We start from the raw sequence: 18179 nt of genomic DNA, 5'->3' as shown, positions 1-18179 counted from the left end.
GTCTATTGTGTTTTTTGTTAACTGCTAAGCCTTTAATCCTGAAGGAAAAAGCGAGTGAGTTTGGCAGCATTTGTCTCTGACAAACTCGCATTGTTTTCTTTTCGAAAACTCCCTGCTCTTCCCGCCACGGCGTGATGCGTGGTGTGGGGGGGCACATGCCTGCGTGGGGAGACCACTGCGTGGCGTGGCGTGTTCAGCTCCTCGAGCTCGGCTCGGGTCACTGGCTGCTGAGCTTTCCTGGCCGCCCCTGTCAATGGGGTGGGGTTTGGATGGCGGTGACGGCAGGCTGTCATTCATCCCAAACACCCTGCCCTTCGCCTGGCTAGCGCCCCCGTCATCCAGCATACCACCCCTTCCGGGAACCTCCTCTGGCCCTTTCCTCCCAACACTGGGTGAGGGGAGTCACTCCTGTGTCTTGCAAGGACCCTCTCCCCCAGATTCCCAGTCCTATGAGTGAGCTTTACTTAGTCTTATGTTGGGCCCTTAGTATTCGCTCAACCAATATTTGTGGATCGTTACGAACCAGTTGGCTCAGGTGAAGGGAACATTTTGGTTGGATTTTACAAGTTCCTTTGGTTAATATATGGGAACTTTTACACTATTTAATTGTTTTAAAAATACACATGCATTCAAGTTGGTACTACTAGTTTTCCTTTGAGCTTCCTGGTTGCCAAAGCCAAAAGGGCAACAATTGCTTGCACAACTGCCACAGGCCCCATACAAAAACATCTGTGTCCTACAACCCTGAGCTTCCCCTTTTCTTATTTCCCTACTTGTGATGGGGCTTCCAGAAGATCAAGGGTGGGCTGGGGATATGGCCTAGTGGCAAGAGTGCTTGCCTCCTATACATGAGGCCCTGGGTTCGATTCCCCAGCACCACATATACAGAAAATGGGGGCTGGGGATATGGCCTAGTGGCAAGAGCGCTTGCCTCCTATACATGAGGCCCTGGGTTCAATTCCCCAGCACCACATATACAGAAAATGGCCAGAGGGGGCGCTGTGGCTCAAGTGGTAGAGTGCTAGCCTTGAGCAAAAAGAAGCCAGGGACAGTGCTCAGGCCCCGAGTCCAAGCCCCAGGACTGGCAAAAAAAACACAGAAGATCAAGGGCCATGGAGGAACTGCCCGGTGAGAGTACCAGGCCTCAGTTGCCAATACCACCATGGAGGGTGGTAAGTAAAGCTCACTCTGGTCCTGACCAAAGTGTGCCTTTGTTATTAGCCTCTGTGTCTGGGAGGAGGGAGATTCTTGCTCTGAGTCTGCAGGTGTCCTTGTGAGTTCTCTCCCGTTTCCCCCAGACCGTCCTGCAGCTGATCTAGTCACATGTAGGGGATTACAAAAATCCTTGAAGGTACCGTAAGACGAGCTAAATGAACCATGTTATTTAGAGTTATGCCAGTTCTGAGTCAACTGTTATAGACACAAGGAGGTGGCAGCTGATATTTGTTCCTTCCTTGTTGGCATAAATCAGATGCTTGGCTCGTAAGGAAAACTTGCTCCTTAAAGGGATACTTTTGTAAACTAAAAGAATAAGCGCTTCCACTGTGGCTCAAAGTGGTAGAGCACTAGCCTTGAGCAGAAGATATCAGGGATAGCGCTCGGGCCCTGAGTTCAAGCCGCACAACCAACAAGGACAAAACAAAAATAGTGCTTCCATTACTTGCTCACAAGAATTTGTAAAATTAACCCAGCACAGCCCAACACAGTGTGTGAGTTGTGAATTGACTGAAAGTTGGGGAAAACTACTTATTTCTTGTCACATCTGATGGACTGGTGTACATGAGCTATTATTTTTGTCTTTGTCCTCACTATTTAATTGTTCATATTAATTGCTTCATGCTGTGAGTTCTTCGCATATAACATGGTGCTTCTCACTGAGTATTTATGCAACAGCTATCATATTTTATTGGTTCTACATGCCATTGATTCTCAGATTCATCTCAAGAACTATCTGCTCAGAGATGCAAAAATGTAGGAACCAATCCAATAGTCCTTGTGTGTGTGGTGTGTGTGTGTGTGTGTGTGTGTGTGTGTGCGTGCGTGCGTGTACTAATCCTGGGGCTTGAAAGCAGGGGCTAGGCATTGTCCCTCAGCTTTTGTACTCAAGGATGACACTCTACCACTTGAGCTATACCTCTATTTCTGGCCTTTTGGTGGTTAATTGGACATAAGAATCTCATAGACTTTCCTGCCTGGCCTGGCTTTGACCATGATCCTCAGATGTCATCCTCCTGAGTAACTAGGATCCCATGCATGAACCACCAGTGCCCATGGTAGATTCTCCTCTTCTCCCTCTCTTCTCATGGAGTGACCCCTGGAAAAGGCTGACTGGGGCTTCCAAGCTCCATAGTACCCATGCTTCAGAAATGCCTTGCAGAAGAAGACAGTAACCCACCAGGAAGGAGGGCTGAGGGGTCTACTGTCTTTTCCACGGTTGTACTTTGGGTGGGAAATGGCCCCCAGAGACACCCCTGTGGCTAGAAGCTTAGACCCCAGATGGTGACACTATTGACTGGTGACTGGATTAAGAAGGCACTGATTCCATTCATGGATTCACCCATTACTGAAGACATCGCTGAATGGGCTTCCAGGGGGCAGGGCTGGCTGGAAGATGTGGTCACACGGTAGGTGTTTCTTGGCTGCCATGAGGCAAGCAGCTTCTGTTCCATCACATCTTCTCCACTGTGATGTTCTTCCTCAACTTTGGCCCAGAAAAACAGAGCCAGCCAAAGGCTGAAATCTCTGAACCCATGGAATCCAAACACATCTTTGCTCCTATAAGTTGTCTTAATCACGAAGACAAAAGGTAACTAGTACACTTATAGAAAAGGTTTTCTATAAGTGTACTAGAGGTTTTCTATAAGTGTACTAGTTACTTTTTGTCTTCTAACTAAAAACTCACAGGTACCAGTGGTTCATGATTGTAATCCTAGCTACTCAGGAGATTGGGATCTGAGGATAGAGGTTTGAAGCCAGCTTGGGCAAGAAAGTTCAAGAGACTCTTAAAAACTGCCGGGGTATGGGTGGTAGTCCAAAGTGGCACTGTGGCTCAACTGATAAAGCACTAGCCTTCAGCGAAAGAAGCTCAGGGGCAGCGCCCAGGACCTGAGTTCAAGCCCCAGGACTGGAGCTTTGGGTATTCTAGAGGTTTACTGTACAAAGTATTCTCCCCCTTCTTAGCTAATCTGGTCTGTACCACATCCCTGTGTGGTGAAGGCAGGGAACATGGCTACTAGCTTTGTGCCCATCTCTTTCTGTGGATTATCTTATTTGATCCCCCACCCACTAAAGCCCTATGAAGCCCAGGGTGCTTCTCAAACTTCTCATATGGACTCCATGGAGAAGGCTTGCTAGCTAGGATGGCTGGGTCCACTTTCAGAGCTCCTGCTTGTAGGTAGACCTGGGATAGGGCTGAGAAACTTCAGTTCTAACAGCCACACATGAAGCCCCAGGGACCACACTTTGAGAAACACTGGGTTAGATGCTATGGCTCCCATGTTGTAGCTGAGGTATAGAGGCATGGAAAAGCTAAGCTATATTCTAAAGAGTAGCCAGCTAGAAAGTGGTCTAGTTGATATTCCCACTGTGGTCTGCCTGGTTCTAGAACCTCTATACATCTGACTTCTTTCTCTTGCTTTTCTGCCACACTATACTCCTCTCTCGTACCTCTGCCTGCCTTTGGGAACTCATACTGTATCCAGGTCTTTCCTTAGCTGGTCAAGCTAACTGTGGTCACTAACGTGCAGGTGCTTGAACAGCTGCAGGCCAGGATCCTTTCAGGGCACCCACAAACCCCACTTTTGCAACTCAAGAAAGATGAGACTAATTCAAACTGGGCCGACCATACCACATCCAAGCAGACCCTGAATGTCACAACTTTAATTACAAGTAACAGGAACTGTAACCCAGGTTGAATAAAGAGGGAGGTCAGATTGCTAGCCTCAAGGGAAATCCCCAAGACTGAGGGATAAAACCATGACAGGCCTTTTCCAACTCTCCTGCATGTTTTGGGTCTCTTATTCATCCTCAGGGTGGCAGCTGGAGTAAGGGGGAGAGAGTTGGAGGGTTTTTGAGTTAGCTAAGTCTCTCCACAATTGAGAAAGACAAGAGTCCTCCTTAATTAAGCCAGTCTTTTAATCACACACCTTCCCTAACTGATGTTTTCATGTTCCCTTTGGCTGTTTATTCAGAGACTTCATGTGTAAGATACCACAGGGCTTCTATCCCTGCTAAACAACAGGAAGTACAGAGGGCCAGTAGCCCATGCCTGTAATCCTAGTCACTCAGGAATCTTGAGATGCAGAGAATCACAGTGTGGAGCATCCCTGGTAGAAAAGTCCACAAGACTCCACCCCCAATTAACTAGCAAAAACCTGGCTGGAGGCCTAGCTCAAGTGGTAGAGTGCTAGTTATGAGCAAGTAAGTTAAACAAGGCACTTGAGTTCAAACAGCACTGGGGACGGAGGTGAGGTGGGGGGTAGAGGTAGGACAGAAGAGGGAGAAAAAGAAAAAGTAGGAACTACCTTTTACTTCTGGCCTGTAGTTATTAATAGTTTGGGAAGGTGCTAGAAAGAGTGCAGAGGCCCCCAGGGCAAGTTCACTGGTAGCAACTTCTTGGAGCAGGCACAGGACGGGACATAAAGCAGGTAGAGGCAAGACCTGCAGGACCCGAGCAAGCGTGAGCTTTGCCGGGATGGAGGGTCCCATCCTGATTTCCAATGGAAAGCCTTTAAGATGGACAATCAGCTGTCTCAGACGAAGCGAGGAGTGGAGAAAGGGTAGTAGGCCTGGCTCGCACTGAGTCCTACCAGGGCCGAGGCTGTCCAGCCACCAAGAAGCAGAGCCGGGGGACGGACTTGTGAGCTACTACAGCCTGCTTCCAGCACCCCCCAGATCAAGTTCCACCTTTCCTGAGAGTCCTGTATCCGGACGGAGGTACTGGCCTTGCGCATGCTCTGTGGGGCAGTGACTTGGGGAGTGGTGGGGCCTGCTGTGAGCGCCCATGTTCCCCTGCTAGCATATCACCTTACGCCTTATTTGTCCCTGCTCTCCAGCAAGCAATGGTTTTGTCAGTTGCACAACCAGCTCCCATCCAGGCCACCAAACCTCCGCCTGGTACCATCCGGCCCACAGCACTGCTCCTCCTCTCCGCCATGTGCTAGGCCCTGGGCCATTAGTCGTTCAGTCATTCTTCTTGGTGTCTCTTTTATCAGACCTTGATGTACATTCAAACAAAGGCAGGTATCATAAGGCAACCGTTTAGCTGCATGGGGAACCGCACGCCTAACCTCCCAGCACTCAGGAGGCCGAGGCAGGAAGATCATGAGTTCAAGATCAGACTGGTCTACATCACAAGACCCTGGCACAAATAAACCTGAACAGAGCACCCACGTCAAAGACCTGACCATGACCCACTGGCACTCGTGCTGCCTTCTGGCCACCCCCCCCCCAGCGCACCCCCCCCTTCTTTCAGCAGCACAAGCTGCAGTCTGGGCTCAGCTCACACACAGCAGTCACCCAGGCAGGGTTTGGCAGGGGTGACTGGGCACTGGTTTGGGGGATGGGGGTGGGGTCTGCTCTGGGCCCCATCATCCTTCCTCTCTAAATTCTTGAATTCTAAACCCAGCCAATAGGTAGCAGCTGTTTCAGTGCGCTGGAAGGGACGCGGGGTAGGGGGTGCCGTCTATGAGGTCAGCTGGTGACTCAATACTGGGGGTGGGGGGTGGGGGTTGTAGAATTGACTTTCCACATACTTCTAGAAGTCCCGACAGCAAGAAGCCTAGTACCCAGTGACTCAGCAGTGTCTACGTGCAGAGAGGCTGAGTGCCGGCCCTGGGAAAAACCAGCACGTGGCTTTGCTTGGCCCTGTCCCATCAGCGCAGCCATTTACTGCTAGGGATCCACGTCCCCAGCACCTCTGCAGGGCCAGAGCCCCGGTGCCAGCTGCCAGCCTGGACCTGTTCCATCCTGAGCTAGCTTCCATCCATCCTCCCCCCCCATCCCCGCCCAGGGCTCACTCTAGGCCTGGTCACCCACCCTTAGACTCTGCCCTCTGCATCCTCAGCAAGCTCCCCCCCCACCCACCCCCCTGCAGGGCAGAGGGCAGAGAGCTGGAGGTGAGGAAGAAATGTGCTGGACTGGCCCCCCTGGGCTGTTGGTGGCATCAGAGTCAGCAAGGCTTTCCCCACGCCTCACCACAACTCGGGGTCCTCTGATGGCCTCATTTGGCCTGGGCGGGGTCGGGGTGGGGGGTGGATATGTGCTGGGACTAAGATGCTGGGAACCCTGCAGAGACTCAATCCCACTTCTACTAGGCCTGAAGAGCCCGGAGGAGGAACAGGTCCCCTGACTCTGGCTAGAAAGTTCTCTCAAGCCATGTGACCAGCCGGCTTTTCACAGAGTGTTTCAAACAATCTCTTGGGGCCTGAGGGTGTATCTCTGAGGTAGAGCGCTTACCTATCATGCTTGAAGCCTGGTCCCCCCCTCCCCCCGCCCTGCACCCTCCCCCCAGCAAGGCCAGTTTGGGAAATACATTAAAAATACAGGTTTTTCAGGCTCCTTCCCTTCCCCAAGTCCAGACTGAAACCCAGATAGAATTATGCATTTTATGAAAGTATTGATCCTGCTCTAGGTGACCCCAGGCCTTCCAAGTAAACCACTTTCTCCATTCACCCCAGGCCTGTCCCCGCTCACAGCCTGCCGGGGCAGGACGGAGCTGGGGGGGGTGGAAGGGGAGAGGGAGGGGAGGGCTGTAGCTCTGCTGTGTCTGTTCTTCCTGCCTCCCATCTGTCCTGCCCCCACTCCGCCTTCTCCCTGTAAACGGGCAGGCAGGCACGGGAACAGACTGGGGGCTCCACCAAGGCCAAAGATTTTCCTCCCTCCCTCCCACCCTCCTGCTCCCCCCGCCCCGCCCCAAATCACTCTCCCCAAAACACAGATTTGGCTCATCACTGGTGGCTCACGCCTATCATCCTTGCTACTCAGGAAGCTGAGATCTGAGGATTGGGGTTCAAAGTCAGCCCAGGCAGGAAAGTCCATCAGACTCTTACCTCCAATGAACCACCAGAAAAGAGGAAGTGGAGCTGTAGCTCAAAGTGGTAGAGCACTAGCCTTGAGCAAAAGAACTCAGGGGCAGTGCCCAGGTCCTGAGTTCAAGCCCCACAACCACCAAAAACAAAACAGAGATTTGCTCTCTGCTCCAACCCTGCCTTGCAAGACACACTGGCTTCCCCTGCTGCCCTAGTGTTTAACTCACTCTAGCTTTCTGACCTCAGAAGCCACCCCTCACCACCCTCCTATAATCCCTTCTCCACTGGCTTGCTTCAGCCTTGCTCTGCTCTTGGGATACCATTAGCACCTCCACCAATAGCATGTCCTCCTCCAAGGCCCAGGAAAGCCTACTTCCTCCGGGAAGACTGCCTTAACTGTCCAGCCCAAGCATTCTTTCTTCTGAGCTATCAGAGCATGGAACCATTTGTTATTATCTGTGACTGTGAGCCCTTATAGTTTGCTTTGAATTGTGCATGTTACTAATTCCCAGCTCAACCAGAGCCTGCCCTTCTAATTACCCACCCACTCAGCAATGTCCCTTGCCCAGAAGTACATGGGACCTTGGTCTTGGAGGTTAGACTATTCTGTGACTCTTCTTTGCAAACATTCCAAGGCTAACTTTTGCAGGTGAAGGTCAAATCTTCCCCTTGTCTGTGCTTCTACCTACCTGCCTACCTGCCTAGCCACTGGGTCTCTCAGATTCACGCTGGCGGTACACCTCTGCTGTCTCCAAATATAGCCCAGGCCACAGAGGTCACGCTCACCCTTCTGCGTTGTTCCAAAACAGTCTCGTGCGCATGTTCTATGACTCTGCCCCAGGTGATCAGGTGCCTGGTTTCCAGTTCCTTCACCAGTCAGTGGCAGCAGTGTCTATTCATTCCAGCCATACAGCTGAGCCAACTCGGAGCTCCGTATCTTGTATACCTCACGGGGTGGCTAATTGGTACTGGACCAGGCCGCCCCATAAACACCCTCCTCTCTCTGTATGTAAGACATAAGGGCTGACCATCACCTCCTTCATCACGTGCTGACACACATGGCAACAAAAAGTTAATTTTACGATATGCTGACAGTTTTAGGTTCTAGGACCTGAGCCAGACTTTCAGAAAGGAGCCTTTTTTTTTTTTTTCTTTTGGGAGGAGGAAAGGCTCTCTCTCCTGCCCAGAGTCCTTGCAGGCAGCCTGGAAATATCTGGAGATGGTAGAAATCCTTGCAGGAATTTGAAAGCCTGAACCCTCGGTTCCAATTCAAGTGCCCAGAGGAGACTTGTCATCCGGGTGGGACATGTAGAATGCCACCTTCAGGTGGGAACACACCATAGAAAGACCTTTGTCCCCTCTCGCCACAATACCAGCCCAGCTTTTCTGCCTCCACACAACACAAAATTGCTGTCTTTCCCATCAAATAGTGCTGTCTCCTAAGAAAAACAGATTTAAAAGCTCTACTTACCAATGTAAGTCCACTTGGAACCTACAACAACAAAAAAGGAAACAAGTTAGTACAATTGAGCTTAAGGACTTTGGAAGATGCTGCAAGTTCTAGCTGAGAATGGCTAAGGTAGAAAAGATTCTAGAACTTAAAACTTCTGAGTCTGACTCAGATCCACAGGAGTTCATGTGGGCTTCTTAGAGACCGTCTAGATGGGTGATGATTTTACATGGTTCCAAATCCCCAAGCAGCCCAAGGATCTGTTTCCTTCCCCCACCTTTCATGATCAAACCCCCTCCCCTCCCTGTTCCTGGCTCAAACAAGTGCTGACCTTCTACAAAGTTCTTCCTCTTGCTTTTTCACACTCATCTACTAGGAGTCACTCACACACATACACACATACACATACACCCCTCATATGGGTCTTTGCTTAGCATCAAAAATGTTTGAAGACATCACAGGGCTACCCTCTTGTCACCTGCCTGCCCACCTCTGCATGGAGCCTGAAACCTGGAGCTGAGGGGTGTCCCCCATTTCTCAGGAGACATAGTCTCCCCCTAACATCTCTCAGTGTCTCTGTGATTGGCAGGCACAGCTAGAAGAGGTCTCTGGGAAACCCATTAACAGTGAAACTTAACTCACTGACTAACCAGCAAGCAACCTGTCACTTTTCTACTTAAGCCAAGAATAAATTGTAGGGCTGGGGATATGGCCTAGTGGCAAGAGTGCTTGCCTTGTATACATGAGGCCCTGGGTTCAATTCCCCAGCACCACATATACAGAAAACAGCCAGAAGGGGCGCTGTGGCTCAAGTGGCAGAGTGCTAGCCTTGAGCAAAAAGAAGCCAGGGACAGTGCTCAGGCCCTGAGTTCAAGCCCCAGGACTGGCAAAAAAAAAAAGAAAGAATAAATTGTAAATGCTTTGGGCTTCAATCAGTGTGGAGCTTGCTGCTTTTTTTTTTTTTTTCCTTTTAAGTTGGTTTAACCTTTATTCACTTTAGTTCTAATTTCTTTGCCTCGTGATTCTAATTGTGTGTTTGATTTTCAAATTTAATTAATAATTTTTTTTAATCAAATAACACTGCCCAGTCAGCTGGTTCTACAATGCTAAAGCTTTTTATGTTGTTGTTTTGGCTCTACTGGGGTTTGAATTCCGGGCTTCCTGCTAGCTAAGCAGGAGCTCTACCAGGTGAGCCACACCCCCTGCTGCTTGAACCCCACCCCCCACAGCTTAGCCCTCCCCCCACCACACACACACACACACACACACACACACTGCTTGAACTGTGCCCCTGACATTTGGGCCACATCTCCAGTTCTACAAAGCTTTTTCTTTTTTTTTGTTAAGGTGAAGTACAGAGGGGTTACAGTTACATACATTAGGTAGTAAGGACATTTCTTATGGTCCAACTTGTTACCCCCTCCCTCATTTTTCTTCCATCTTCTCTCCTCCCCAATCCCCGCCCCCAGTTGTACAGTTTGTTTACAACATATTGTCTTATAAATATTGTAAGCATTGGTTTGCCTTTTACCCTTGGTCTCACCATTTTAATGTTCCCCTTCCCTACTCTAACTCAGACAGACATATATAAAATACCCAGGGTACCAGAATCAAATACAGTGACTACAGGGGCTAAATCATAGGGAATATGGACAGAAGAAAAAAGAGATAATTTCACATAGTACGTTGAAAATAACAACATCAATGATAAACCACTTGTTTCCATATCATCCTTCTGTTACTTTTATTCCCCTCATTTCTCTACTCTTACTTTCTCCTTCTACTTTTCCTTATACATCTTAATTTCTGGTCCTTCACTCCTTCTTGGATGTAGTCCATTCATCCCTAGTTGTTGGTTGTCTAGCTAGATTGTATCTGTATTCGTCTGATTGTGTCAAAAGGGTTCATTGAGTAATCATTTCAGTCCAGATTGATTTACACAAAAGGACAGAGTTCCTCACTGGTTACAACTATACAGAATCCAACTCCTGAATCACAATATCCCTTCACCAACAAAGAAAAGCAGAGACAGAAAAGGGAATAACTATCTAACATTTTGAACCTCTAAGATTGGGTTTGGTTTTGTCTTAAAGCATGATTACAAAGCTTTTTAAGAACTATTCCCTGATAGTCCTTGACCATTTACCTAAGGGAACTACTTTGAACTCTTTTCACATGATTCAGTATTTACTCCATGCCTTTAGAAAACATGCTTGTGTCGTTCTTACTTGGTTTTTCTGGGTTTATGCATTATTTATTAACATCCTATTCTGAAAGAGGATAGCTTTCTTTCACATTATCTGTATTTCCTCACCTCTGACATGAAGTAACCTCCCCGAAGATCACATGCCTGCTAAGAGTCTTAGCACATTGGCTACAAATACACCACCAGTTCTCCTGAACATTGTTTTTTCCTTCTGGTGGTACTTACTGGGGCTTTGAACTCAGATACTTGTTGGGCAGGTGCTCTACCTCTTGAACCACACTCTCAGCCCTGCTATCCACCAGAAACTCACTGAGCTGCCCCCAGGACTGTGGCTCTTGTCCATGGATAAAAGCTCTGCAAAGCTCCAGAACAAACATGAAGGAGCAGCCACCTGGGACTGGGAGACCTCTGGCAGAGATGCTAGACTGGGGATGAACTGAGGAGGTATCTCCTGCCTTCCCCTCTCCGCACTAGCCTGCTGGCCTCTTAGGACTTGGTGCTTTGGGTATAAATGGCTTTCGGGGGGAGGGGCTCCGGACCTGGGGAGGAGCAGTGAGGGCAAATGAAGGGGGGGATGGGGGTCAATAGAGTTCATTGGTAGAGATCAGAGTCCACCAGCTTCATCTCCAAGTGCCTGGTGTGTGTGTGTGTGTGTGTGTGTGTGTGTGTGTGTGTGTGTGTGTGTGTGCTCAAGTGCGTGCACATGCTTGTAGATACAAAAGAGTGTTTGCTTTATTCCAGAATGGTCTGGGTCTCCTCTTCTAGTCTTAGGGTTAGGAATCTTAACTGGATGAAACTGACCCCACAGGCGTCAGGAAGGTTCCATGGCTTCTTTTACAGATTACAATTTTAAAAAAAGGTTATCTGATCTTTCTAGACTTAGGAGGCTCAGAGACGCGGGTTGGAACCTGCAGACCCACTGGCACTGGGCAGGAAAATGTCCTGAGGAGACGGTATTTACTAAGATCTAAGCCTGGGTTCAAGCCCTGGGTGCTAGAACCTTCCATGAGTAACTAATATCACATTTAAGCAGCCTGAGACTGCCCAACACCATACCAGGATGAAGCAAAGGAGGCTCCGGACTTGAGTGAAATGCCCTTCGGCCATAAGCAACCAAGAGTACCATGGTTTTCTCTAGTAGACCCCTGGCTTCACGGAATGGTGGTCCTCCCTCCCCAGACACCAGGGATGTTCTTGGATATTTGCTAGTACCAAGGACAGGAGGTCCAAAAACAAGGGCAGACCACACTCTGACCCCTTGCTCAGTGAGCCCTCCATCCCCAAACTCCTCTTAATACTGACATTCTGTCAACTCCGAGTTTTGTTTTGACCTTGTCCCCTGCAGCTGTCAAGAAGCCAGGAAATCTGCCCAATAAATTATAGAACAACATCTGTATTCATAGACTCTAGGGGAGCCGGACTGGCTGTTCAGTGAGTGGTGAAAATGATGGGGGGGGGGGTGTTCTTACTGCAAGCTTCCTCCACTTCAACCTACAGAACAGGGAGCGGGGAGCGAGGGGGCAAGGAAGAGGGAAGAGGAAGGAAAGAGAGAAGAGAGAGGGAGCAGCTGGCCCAGTGAGGGGAGCCTCAAGAAAGCGGGCAAGGAGCAACCTTTCTGTCTTTTGGCTTGGACAGCTTAGGAGGAAAAGGGAGATTCTAGTTAACTGTAGTCTCAGTGTCACCTTCTTGAGAAGGGATTACTTGCCACAGCTTTCCAAATTCATGCCCACTTTTATGCAACTCCTCTCTCCGGCCTTCCATGTCTCCCTGTCCATATGGTCCTTAGAAGATGGTGCCAGAATTAGAACTTAACACAAAGCAACCTGTCGCTGGGAGCTCACATCTGCAACCTTAGCTACTGAGCAGGCTGAGATCTGAGGATCACAGTTCAAAGCCAGCCCGGGCAGAAAAGCCCTTGAGACTCTTATCTCCAATGAAGCACCCACAAAGTGAGAAATGCAGTCCATAGCCATTCACGCCTGCTCCCCTGCCTTCCCCATCCCCACGGCCACAGGGACCTCTCAGGGACCGGGGGGGGGGGGGGCAACCCCCGCGCTCTCTCCACAGAGCAGGCCAGCGTCCAGCACCCCTGCCTAGCCTGGGGGGTGGGGGGAGGGTGTCTCTCTGCAGCCGCGGTAGTCCCCCCCCTTAGTCCTTCTGTAAATGTTTCAATTCAGCTTAGCTCCAAGAACTGTAGCACCCACAGGTGTCCCCTCGACAAAGTATCTAGGGCAGGAAAGGCCACCAATTAGTTCCCCAGGAAGCACCCCTCGCCCCCAAGGGTCCATCCGGAAAGCCGGCAAAGCGCCTGGTCCATTGGGGTACACACACCCCTCCTCTGCTGTGCGCGCAGGGGGGCTGGGATGCAAGACTTGGAAGTCCGGGTTAGCGAGTTCCCGGGCTCCATCCAGCCCCAGAGCTAAGGGTGCCCGGGAAAGAAACGCACAAGTCAGCCCCCAGGTGTGAGTCAAGCAGCCCCCCTAGAAAGAGGACCGGGCGTGCCGCCCCGTGCGTCCGATCCCCAGCGCGGGTCTCCTCTTTCCCCGCGCGTCCCGGGGCCCGGGAAGGGAATCCTTCGGCGCAGGTGTGGGGAGCGCCGGCGGGAGCCTTACCGTTCAGCGGGGCCGGGCTGGCGGGCGGCCCGTGGAGGAGCAGCAGCAGCAGCGGCAGCGGCAGCGGGAGGAGGGGGAGGGCGGCGGCGCGCGCGCGGTGGCGGGGCATGGTGCGGCGGGGCGCAGCGCGGGGCCGAGGCGCGCAGGGCGGCGGTGCGGGCCGCGCTCCCTCCCCGCCGCTCTTATGCAGGGACGCACCCCCGAACCCGTGATGTCACCGTGCCGGGGGGCGGGGAGCGGAACGCCCAGCCCCCTCCGCGAACGCCGGGGTCCGGGGCGCCAGGCGCGGTCTTGGTTTCGGGAGGGAGCAGCTGTGGGTGGGATCGAACCACCTGCCGGAGCGGGGCGGCCCAGCCGCGGGCCTCCCGGGCTTCCATGGGGAGCGGACCCGGGTGAGCCCCGGCGGCGGCGGCGGCGGCGGCACTGAGTTCGGAACCTCCGCCGACTGCGCCTGGGGGGGGGCGGGGGGGGGTCCCCGGGTAGGGACGGGGCGTGGAGAGCCGACTCCCACGCGCCCCGAGGGAGCGGCCGGGCTCAGCCCCTCGAGGGGTGGGCTCGCTCGTGTGACCCCCCCCCCGTCGTCCGTGGGGAGCTGGGCGGAGGGGTCCCCTCGGGATGGGGGTGGGGGGGAGGGTTACTTGGACTCCTCGGCGGCGCGGCTCCGTCCACGTGGGCGGGTGCGGCGTCGTCCCCGCCTCCCAATCTCCGCCTCTCGTCCGTCCCCTCGGCTTCACCACCTGTGGGGTCCTCCGTGGGTCTCCGCACCAGCGCCCTTCTGTGTCCTCCCCCCCACATACACCCTTGCCACCTACATACGCGCTGCAGATGGGTGCCCACCTCGAGCCCCGGCACGCGCCCCCCCACCCCCACACCTCTCCCGGGCCCTCTTGAACACAGCAGCCAGGCAAGCCCTCGGTCAGTCACCCTGGCCTGCAGCCCAGCCCACAGTGAGTGGCCGATCGAGCCTCCTGTGGGCCGTGAGAACCACCCCGAAGACACAGGTGCCACCACATCTGCAGGGGAGTTTGTGGGTAATAAGGAAGTTGTTACAATGGCAGTCTTGTCACAGCACTTCCAGGCCACACCTGGCTTCCAGATGACCTTTTCTGTTGAAGAACCTGGGGGTGCGGTGGTGGTGGTGGTGGCATGGTCAGATGGTAGAGACCCCCCCCCCCCCACAAGTGTAAAAGCCCTGGGTTCGTTCAATCCCCAGGAATAGAAAAACGCAGAAAATCTTGGGTGAGTTCTGGAGTGACAAGTAACAGTTTTAGAAGATGAAATGAGTCCAGGCAGTAATGGTTCATGCCTGTAATCCCAGCTACTCAGGAGAATGAGATCTGGGATTGAGGGTCAAAGCTAGCCTGGGAAGGATAGTCCGTGAGATTCTTAGCTTCAATTAACCAGCAAAAAGCTGGACGTGGAGCTGTGGCTCAAGTGGTAGAGTGCTACCCTTGAGTTAAAAAAAAAAAATCTCAGGACAGCACCCAGGCCCTGAGTTTAAGCCCTAGGACCACCACACACACACACACACACACACACACACACGATTAAATGGACAGGGGAACCCTTGTCCCCCTAGGGGACACTGCATTTCAGAGATACAGATATTGAATCCCATTTGGGTGAAATCACTTGCCCGACCTGGAAAGTTCCAGATCACGTGGGCCGTGCACACACCTGCTGTTACTCCATTTTCTTTGTTCCTGACTCAATCTGGGCAAATGTTACATTTCAATTTCTCCTCAGACCATGAGCCTTGAAGGGATCCCAAGAAAGTTAAAAGAGAAAGGGCCAGGCACTAGTGGCTGCAGCCTGTCATCCTAGTGACTCAGAAGGCTGAGATCTGAGGGTTGAGATTCAAAGCCAGCCCAGGCAGGGAAGTCTTTATCTCCAATTAACCACCAGAAAACCGGAAGCAGAGCTGTGGCTCAAGTGGTAGAGCGCTGGCCTTGAGTGGAAAAACTCAAAGATAGCACCCAGGCCCTGAGTTTGAGTCCCAGGACCCACAAAAATAAATAAAAGGAGATAAAAGGAGAAAGAGATTGATGTAGGAGACCAGTAAAGCTAGATTGTTGAACTGTGTTTCATAAAGAAAAGAGGCTGGGATAATTAGTCTGTCAGAAACTTCCTTAATAAGGAATGAACAGGGGCTGGGAATATGGCCTAGTGGCAAGAGTGCTTGCCTCCTATACATGAAGCCCTGGGTTCGATTCCCCAGCACCACATATGTAGAAAATGGCCAGAAGTGGCGCTATGGCTCAAGTGGCAGAGAGCTAGCCTTGAGCAAAAAGAAGCCAGGGACAGTGCTCAGGCCCTGAGTCCAAGGCCCAGGACTGGCCAAAAATAAATAAATAAATAAGGAATGAACAGCATTGGAAAGAGAGTCCAAGGGGCTGGGGGTATGGCTCAGTGGTACAGGACCTGCTTAGTAAATGCAGTAAGCAAACTCTAATACTGTGACCTAATCACACTAGTGCATTAAGTGAATTAAATATATGTATATACTCATACATTCTGTGGTATGAGAGGATAGAAAGGGCGAACAGAAGTTTACGGGATGACCAAACTTGAAAACTGAAGCTAGGCATTGGTGGCTCAGGCCTGTCATCCTCCATACTCAGGAGATTGAGATCTGAGGATCACAGTTTGAAACCAGCCAGGGAAGGAAAGTTTTTGTTTCTTTGTTAGTCAGTTGTGGGGCTTGAACTTGGCACTGTCCCTGAGCTCTTCAGCTCAAGGCCAGCTCTCTACTACTTGAACCACAATGCCACTTCCGGTTTTCTGGTAGTTAATTGGAGATAAGAGCCTCATGGACTTTCCTGCCTGGGCTGGCTTTGAACCCTCAGATCTCAGCCTCCCGAGTAGCTAGCATTTATAGGCATGAGCCACCGGTGTCCAGGCTGTAAGATTTTGATCTCCGACTGAGCCCAAAGAAAACCAGAAGTGGAGCTATGGCTCAAGTGGTAGAGTGCCAATCTTGAGCAATAAAGCAAAGGGACAGCACCCAGCCCTAAGTTCAAGCCCCAGTACCCACACACACACACACACACACACACACACACACACACACCCCTACCAGCCTGAATTCCCTACTTCTTGAATCGTGTATGGATGAGCGTGTAAGGACTTGATTTGTCATCATGGGCTGTGTGAGCCAGCGCACAGCACATTACTCAATGAGCAAGGGTGCACACAAAGGGTGGCAGTTGGCCACCCTGTGGCACACCCAGGCTCCAGGGAACAGTGCCCTGGCGATTGTCACCATTGGAACTGTGGAGGGTGAGTCAGTGCAGAGGAGAGCAAAGAGCATGGGTTGGTGTCAGGTGTGGCCTCAAGTGTCCCACACACACACTCACACACACACACACACTTTAGTGCATGCTTTCCTCATCTGCAAGGGGTGCCTTGCGTTACTCACAGGTTTGATATAACCAGAGGAGACCAGGAGGACCAGGGTTCCAAGGCCGGCTTGAGCAGAAAGTTTGCAAGTCTCCATCTCAAAGGAGTTAGGACAACTGGAAAGGTGTGTGTGTGTGTGTGTGTGTGTGTGTGTGTGTGTGTGTGTATGTGTGTGTGTGTGTGTGTCTGTCTGTCTGTCTGTCTTTCATAGGGCTTGACCTCTGGGCCTGGGCACTGTCCCTGAGCTCTTCCGGTCGAGGTTAGCCCTCTACCACTTGAGCCACAATGCCACTTCCAGTTTTCTTTTCTGGTAGTTAGTTGGAAATAAGAGCCTCTCAGACTTTCCTGCTGGGGCTGGCTTTGAACTGCTGTCCTCAAATCTCATCCTCCTGAGTAGGTTAGATTACAGGTATGAACCACTGACGCCCAACTGGAAACATTTTTGTTCATTCATGCATACATGCATTCATTCATCTTCTAGATTCCAGGCTGGTGCCATGCGGGGTGCTTGCCGATCCCATAAGCTGGTGGCTAGCATTTCCAGTAGAAAACTTAGGTATTGCAAATTTCATTTAAGGTAGGAAGGAATTCTTCAAATAGTGTTACTCAACTGAAAATATATATTATACCTTTAATGATACTTGTAATCCCAGCTACTCCAGAAGTGGAGATCTAGAGGATCAAAGATCAAGGCCAGCCCTGGGGCAAAAAGCTTGCAAGATCCCATCTCAACCAGAATGCCTGGAGTGGTAGTAGATGCCTGTACATCCCAACTATGCAGGAAGCATAAGTGGGGGGATTGAGGTCCAGGGAAACCCAGGCAAAAATCAAGACCTTATTTTATTATTTTTTTTAAAGAGGGTCGGGGCATGGGTTGAGTGGTTGAATCCCTATGCAGTATGTAAGGTCTTGAATTCAAACTTCAGTAGTCCACAACAAAATGCCTGGGAGGAAAAGTGAAATTTGCTGAGGATCTTCTGTTTCCCCAACTGTGCACAGTACTTCATTCTTACCGTCTGGGTAGAGGGCTCGGTTTGCCTCTGTCCAATCCGACACTTGGAGAAGTTCCCTTCCTTCCCGGCACAAAGTCCTAAGGGTTTTGAGTGACAAGAGATGGAATTCTCAACCCTGCCCAGGCATTCTGTCTCCAAGGCCCTGATGAGCCCTTCTCGTAGCTACACATACTTAGAATGGGAAATTTTTAGGACAGGACCTTCCTGAGATGGGGATTCTCCGGTTTTCTAGATCATGGGGCTGTTCCCTTTCTTGATCAGAGACCCGGTATGACAACTCTGGCTCTCAAAGAAGGTTCGTGACGTGGCTGTGTGTGCCTCTCCAAGCCCCATGGGGTTATTGCAGGCCTGTGGGCTCTGGTCAGTCACAGAACGCATCTGCTGAAGTGAGATTGAAGGAGCTGCAGACTTCAGTTCTTTGATTCCCCAGTGGAGAAGAGGGAGAAGGTGAGTTCCACTTCCTAGCTCCTT

At 51.2% G+C, this 18179-nt stretch overlaps 1 protein-coding gene across 4 annotated transcripts in view; it reads right to left on the bottom strand.

Moving 5' to 3' along the window:
* Ca12 (carbonic anhydrase 12) overlaps positions 1–13420 on the bottom strand; it is a 54959-nt gene extending 41539 nt beyond the window's left edge. For all 4 annotated transcript variants that reach the window (XM_048331707.1, XM_048331708.1, XM_048331709.1 and 1 more), the window contains exons 1-2: positions 13297–13420; positions 8500–8520 (exon numbers count right to left, since the gene is read on the bottom strand). In XM_048331707.1, coding sequence (XP_048187664.1) covers positions 8500–8520; positions 13297–13405 — 130 coding nt within the window. In that variant the 5' untranslated portion in view covers positions 13406–13420. The remainder of the gene's footprint in view (positions 1–8499; positions 8521–13296) is intronic.
* Positions 13421–18179: the final 4759 nt, after the last annotated feature.

This window comes from Perognathus longimembris, chromosome 23 (genome assembly GCF_023159225.1).
Source record: "Perognathus longimembris pacificus isolate PPM17 chromosome 23, ASM2315922v1, whole genome shotgun sequence".
In the NCBI taxonomy this organism is placed as follows: Eukaryota; Metazoa; Chordata; class Mammalia; order Rodentia; family Heteromyidae; genus Perognathus; species Perognathus longimembris.
This window is presented reverse-complemented; position numbering and strand designations above follow the sequence as displayed.